Raw genomic sequence first — 6,573 nt, 5'->3', positions numbered from 1 at the left:
ATGTTCTCTGGTGTAGGTTTTTTGGGAAGCACCTGGTGGCAAATGGCTGCAGAGAGCAGGGTGGCAATGAACTTCCCAAAGAGGCTGTGATGCCACACTTTGTTTTCTCCTGCTAGTGCACAGACCCAGGTGTTGCTGCCTGCCACGGGGCCTGCACACCCTCATCCCGCAAGCAGAGCATTCAGCGGGGGTCTCTCGGGGCTGTCCGATCCCAGCTTCTGCCTCCCCTCCTGCTCGGAACCCCCCCATGTTGCCCCTCCCCAGCACCCAGAACCAGCAGCTCTGTGACATCAGCCCCAGGGCCAAGGGCACCACGGGCAACGTGAGTACTGTGGGCACTACGTCAGCTGCTGCACTGGCGGTGACGAGCCCTCGGTTCTTGTGGTTGCCACGTACTGCTGGCAACGATGAATTTGCTCCCCCTCCTCATCCTGCTGGCCGCGCGCTGGCCGGTGCACGGCACGTGGGACAACTGTGGGTAAGTGGCCCGAGGCTCTGGGAGGGAGCTTAGGCAACCCTTATGGGATATGCTGGCAGGTGCCCGCTTGTTCCCGTGACCACGCCACACCTTCCCGAACCCCATGTGGGAGCCTCAGTTCCTTGCCAGCACTCAGGCTGCTGGCACAACTCATCTACGGGGCTAAAGCAGAAACGGGCAGACAGACGCATGCCCCATGGGGTTCCCTGGCCCTGTTGTCCATACGCTGCCTCGTGGGGAGGGAAGACGGCTGACCTTCAGCCTGAACAGCAGCAAGCCATCGAGCAGGACAGTAATGAGTTTCTGGTTACAGAGGGACCTGCGGGCTCCGGCCCATGGCTTCTTACTACGGCATGTCACGCGTTGTGGGTGGCACAGATGCCCAGCCAGGGGCCTGGCCCTGGATCGTCAGCATCCAGAATCCCTGGAAAATAGGCACAGGGCATGTATGCGGAGGGTCCCTCATCAGCCCACAGTGGGTCCTCACAGCAGCCCACTGCTTCATCGAGGCCAGGTAAGGAGGACCAGGGAACGGGGATATCCCCACAACACTACTAGCTGCCCTGTCTGCAGCACCATGTGTTACTCCCATCCTGTTTCCTTGCAGTACTCCCAGTGCCCGGGCGCTCCCGAGCCCAGCTGAGAGGCTGCTCAGGGTAAGGCTGGGCTCGTGCCACAGCTTCCTAGCAGCCTCCAGCTCAACATTCCTTGTGCCTAAGGCATGCTAGGGCAGTCGCACCCTCCGTAGCATCGCGTTCCTCTCTCCCTTGTGTAGCAGATGGCAGGGAACTGCTGGGCTGCTGCAGCACGTGGCTCTGCTCCCTCTGACCCCTCTCTCCATCTGCCTTCCAGGCACATTACAATGTGGCGTGTGGTGATCGGCGCCACACAGTTGACTCGGCTGGGCCCTGAGGTCCAAGTGCGCAATATTAAGCGGCTACTGGTTCATGAACACTATAGTAATATCACACAGAGGAACGACATTGCGTTGCTGGAATTGGACCAGCCTGTCCAGTGCAGCTACTACATACAGCTTGCCTGTGTGCCCGATGCCTCGCTGAGAGTGTCAGAGCTGACAACTTGCTACGTCAGTGGTTGGGGCTCCACAAAAGCAAGATGTGAGTTCCCCAAAAGTACTTGCAGCCTGAGTGCAAGCTTGGCATGCTGGGGAGGTGGGTTGGGCTTCCTGACAGCAGAGGCGAAATTTCGCTGCAGTCAGGCTGTGGGGACGTATACCTATAGAGAGAGAGGTGGGCTTGACCCATTACCCGAAGCAAGACAGAAGGGAAACACCGGTACAATGCCTTCAAGATGCAAAGCCAAGACCTAGCAAAGGGGAGGAGAACCGGCAACAAGCTGCTGGGTGTTAATTCCTTTCTGTGCTCGCAGCTGGAGTATCAACTGATATCCTGCAGGAGGCCAAGGTCCACCTCATTGATATCAACCTCTGTAACAGCAGCCGGTGGTACAGAGGGGCCATCCACACCCACAACTTGTGTGCTGGCTATCCGCAGGGTGGCATCGACACCTGCCAGGTAGGAGTGTGCTACAAGTCAACCCCCAGCACCACAGGCAGCCCTGTCACAACCACCCAAACATACCCCGACGTGTGCTTTGCCTGGCGAGTCATCCTCCCACCTCTGGGTCCCCACCGCTGTTGGGGCTCGCCTCCCCTTCCCCATCTGCAGGTCCTTGCCCAGTGCCCCCCTTGTCCCAGTGGCCGTCTTCCGCACATCCAGAATGACTGTGCAGAGATGGGGGAGAGCCCTACCTTACAGGCCCATGACCCCCTCCCAAGGTTCTGTAGGCTCCAGCACCTGAGGCGAGCCTTTCTGCACAGTGAATACAGCTCTGGCAGGTGCTGTGAGAGAGAAGGAGCCAGCCATAGTGCTGACAACAGCCACCCAACACCACCTTAATCCTCTCTCCTCCCCTGCAGGGTGACAGCGGTGGTCCTCTTGTCTGCAAAGATAACAATGCTGACTACTTCTGGCTTGTTGGAGCGACCAGCTGGGGGAGAGGCTGTGCAAGAGCAAAACAGCCCGGAGTCTACACCTCCACTCAACACTTTTATGACTGGATCCTGGTACAGATGGGACTGCACCCAGCAATAAGGGCTGCTCCAACATCACGGGCATGGAGTCATTTTCTCACTGCCTCAACCCCCTTTCAGAGGCCAAGGCCAACACCAACACAATCAGGCAGGTTTCCACCCTGCCCATTTCCACGTCAGAAGCTGGTGGAATTCTTTACTCGGGTGCAGGAGCTCCTGCAGGTCCTAAGGGGAAAAAAGGCTTGAGCAGCAGGATGAACAGGATCCAGTGCAGGCTGCAGTGTACCACGCCACTTCCTTCTGGGGCAATGTCCGCTGATCCAAAGGCAGCCTCAGTGTCAAAGGCCTGCTCTGTCCTGCCCACGCCCCTCTGAGTGCAAACAAATGCTGAAGTTGCCTTAGTTCTTGAAATAAAGTTGCCAATTTTCACAGCTAACCCTGCTTCAGTTCAGTCTCCTGTGCAAGGCAAGGACTTCCATGCCCCGCACCTGCAAAATGAGGCCGCAGTCAAGTAGAGCACAAAGGGGAAGAGTCGCTCAAAAGGGCTGAAACCGTGCCTGGTCAGAGCAGAGGTTGCTCAGAGCCACCATGGGATGGAGAAGGCTGTCACATTGAGGCTAGAAAGAGGATAGGAAAAAACAATGTGACACACAGGCAACTTTGGGGGTATGCCTTAAGGCACACAAGCTGATGATTAGGGCCTGGCATAAGCCTTAGCTAACTGAGCAGACCGTGGGAAACTCCTGAGCATGACAAGAGAAATTGCTGACCACAGCAAACAGAGAGACGAGCTCACAGGAGTCACAGTGCCATGAGGAAGAGCCAGATTTTGCAAGTGGTCAAGGGGGAATGATGTGAGAGGTGGCCACACTTCACAGCTAATTGAAGGAAGAGTTGGGGTCATTTTGGGGAGAGGAATCTGGCACGGACAGCAGTACCCCAGAAACCGCATCAGTAATGCCATGGAAGTCCAAGGTGACCTAGCTAACAGCACCTGAAATACCAAATCTGTTCACAGATGTGGAAACCTGGGAGCAAGGGGGAAAAAAATAACTGTGGGTAAGTCCCTTGTTTGGGAGGAGACAAGGGCGGAGAAAGGGATGAGCCAAAGAAGGTGAGGGGGGATGTATAAGCATGGAAAACGGAGAGAAGGGGGGCGGTCAAAGAGCCAGTCGCACATAAGCAAACTGCTGGTTGGTTTGCTTGTTTGACTGAGCCCTGCACCTAATCACCACAGTACATCCTTCTTTCTTTTTGAGAGCGACTCCAAATCCTTTTCGTGTGGCCCCACTCTGTACCCGCTGCGGGGTGGGTCCAGAGGCCTGGCTGCTAGCAATGGCAGAAGGGAACACAGGAGACTGCGACCCAGCAGTTGGAAACGACGAGCGTCTAGGGCCAGCTACTGGTGGGAGCACTGTGTGCATGTGCAATTCACTAGTGAACCTGACGCTGGACTAGCTCATGAGCAAGAGGAGATACAGATCTGGAAAGTCCCAAGGTCTGTGCCAATTACTGGGTAAGTACCTTGACATCCATCCATGGATTTTAATTGAACTTAATTCCCATGCTAAATATTTAAGGGATCCATGAACATGCTTGTTGTGCTTTAACCCCCACCGGTAACTAAGCACCACGCAGCCGCTTGCTCACTCCCCCGCCAGTGGGATGGGGAGGAGAATGGAAAAGAAAAAACCTTGTGGTGAGATAAAGACAGTTTAATAGCATAACAAAGGAAGAGAATAACAATAATAATAATAATTATACATATAAAACAAGTGATGCACCAATGCAATTGCTCATCACCTACAGAGGAAAAAAAAAAACCCGGGATGCCCAGTCTGTTTCCAAGCAGCGATCCTGCCTCCCAGCTAGCTTCCCCAGTTATACACAGAGCATGACGTTATAGGATACGGAATATCCCTTTGGCCAGTTTGGGTCAGCTGTCCCGGCTGTGTCTCCTCCCGACTTCTTGTGCACCCCCAGCCTACTCGCTGGTGGGGTGGGGTGAGAAACAGAAAAGGCCTTGACTCTGAGTAAACCCTGCTCAACAATAACAAAAACCTCTCTGTATTATCAACACTGTTTTCAGCACAAATCCAAAACATAGCCCCATACCAGCTGCTATGGAGAAAAGTAACTCTGTCCCAGCCAAAGCCAGCACAATGCTGTGCTTGCAAATCTAGGGAGCGATGTTAAGCTGAAGGAGGGCAGATTTAGATTAGATATTAGGAAAAAAAAAAAATCTTCTCCATGAGGGTGCTGAGGCCCTGGCACAGGTTGCCCAGAGAAGCTGTGGCTGCCCCTGGCTCCCTGGCAGTGTTTAAGGCCAGGTTGGATGGGGCTTTGGGCAACCTGGGCTAGTGGAGGGTGTCCCTGCCCATGGCAGGGGTGGCACTGGGTGGGCTGGGAGGTCCCTTCCAACCCAAACCATTCTATGGTTCTATGATTTTATGATTCTATGATGTGTGTGTATGTTTCACTACTGAACATCGGTCCTGATCAGCTGGAGAGGAAGACAAGGACTGGGTTGTGCTTTTTGTGTTAAGTAGGTGCTGGTAAAGGTGCTGCTCTATGTTACTCTGTTTTGCCGTTCATGTCAGTGAAGTATGTGGGCGTGTTCTTGAACGTGACCTGGCTCTTTGAAACACAAACCAAGTCTCTTGTACCTGCACATGGGAACAGCTGTCACATCCATTGGACTGAGACGGGAGAAACCTCCTGGGAACGAGAGTCCTCCCAATTCAGTCCCAGCTCTTCTGCAAGGAGAAATTCTCTGGGAGGAACACGGGCTGGATACACCATGCACAGAGCGCGCGCGCGCGCACACAAGGAGCGCGCACAGAGTACATGCACAAAAATGCTGTGCGCGTGCACACTGCATTCACGCACAGGGCACACGTGCACACAGGGTGCGCGGAGACACACGCAGGGTACAAACAGAAGGTGCAACGCACACCCAGCGTGTGTGCACACCCGTACTCCAAAACACACGTCTTGAACTCGGAGCGCAATGCGCAGTGTTCACATACACACAGAGCGTATGCATATGCATGCCTGGCCGGCGCGCGCACGCACACACACAGAGAGTGTGCACACACACGCAGAAAACATACACGCGCAGAGGCAGTCGTGCACACCCTACAGGAGGCATGCATGCGGAATGCACCCACCTCCACACCGCGCATGCATGCACACAGTGTGCACCCACCCATCTGCCCACATGAATGCTCACAGCATAGACCCAGTTGATGCATGCACACGTAGAATGCACCTCGCATGGGTGCACGTGCAAACTCACTTGTCCATGCATGCGCATCCATGCATGCATACACATACATGGGTATACACACATGCACACACACACAGTGTTGCACCCATACAAACATATAGCCCGTTAACACCCCACATGCTCACGAGCCGCTCACATGGACACAGCCTATCACACCCACCCCTGCCCGTTCCCAGCTGTGCCTGGCCTGCACATGTCTTTCAGCGTGTGCTTCCACAGCACTGCAGCAGTCACTCGGGCCTCGCCTTCCACGCCTGGCCGTGTGGACACCGTTCATCTGCGTGCCCTACCTGCTGGCGCCTGTGTAGGTTGGGGCAGTCATGCCATGCCTTGTTCAGTTTCCTGCAGCCGAGTTACCTGCACACGGCGCACATCGTCCCACACCTCCCGCCCTGTTCCTTGTCTGGTCACTGAAACTCTGTCCCCACAACGTGGGGGCCCCCCCCCAGAGCTCAGAGCCCCAGCTGTTGTCCTCTCAGTGTCCTGACTGTCAGATCCCAGAGCCCTGGTTGCTGTGGCCAGGCGCTGCCATGCCCTCTGAGCAAAGTGGGCTCCATGAATTATGCAGCAGTTTTGCCTCCTGCTGCAGCACCAGCCTCCTTGCTCTGCCTCTTGGCCCTGAATAATTGAGGGCAGCGAGCACGGCAGCAGCAGCAGCAGCAGCAGCCCCAGCACCCTTCTTGTGCCAAGGACCAGGTCGTTAGGAGGCACGGGATTAGACACACAGGAAGGCCAGGAGGTGTTACGGGGACA

The 6,573-nt window shown here is 55.2% G+C and overlaps 1 protein-coding gene across 1 annotated transcript; it reads left to right on the top strand.

The window, feature by feature from the left end:
• Nucleotides 1-317: 317 nt before the first annotated feature.
• LOC129200304 (acrosin-like) lies at nucleotides 318-3,077 on the top strand. The gene is made up of 5 exons (XM_054811631.1): nucleotides 318-478; nucleotides 792-992; nucleotides 1,331-1,596; nucleotides 1,868-2,013; nucleotides 2,418-3,077. The coding sequence occupies exons 1-5, from the start codon at nucleotides 408-410 to the stop codon at nucleotides 2,775-2,777; spliced, it is 1,044 nt and encodes a 347-aa protein (XP_054667606.1). The 5' UTR covers nucleotides 318-407; the 3' UTR covers nucleotides 2,778-3,077.
• The last annotated feature ends 3,496 nt before the right edge of the window (nucleotides 3,078-6,573 follow it).

Source organism: Grus americana, chromosome 1, assembly GCF_028858705.1.
Source record: "Grus americana isolate bGruAme1 chromosome 1, bGruAme1.mat, whole genome shotgun sequence".
NCBI lineage: Eukaryota > Metazoa > Chordata > Aves > Gruiformes > Gruidae > Grus > Grus americana.
The sequence above is the reverse complement of the archived record's forward strand: the minus strand, read 5'-3'. Positions and strand labels throughout refer to the sequence as shown.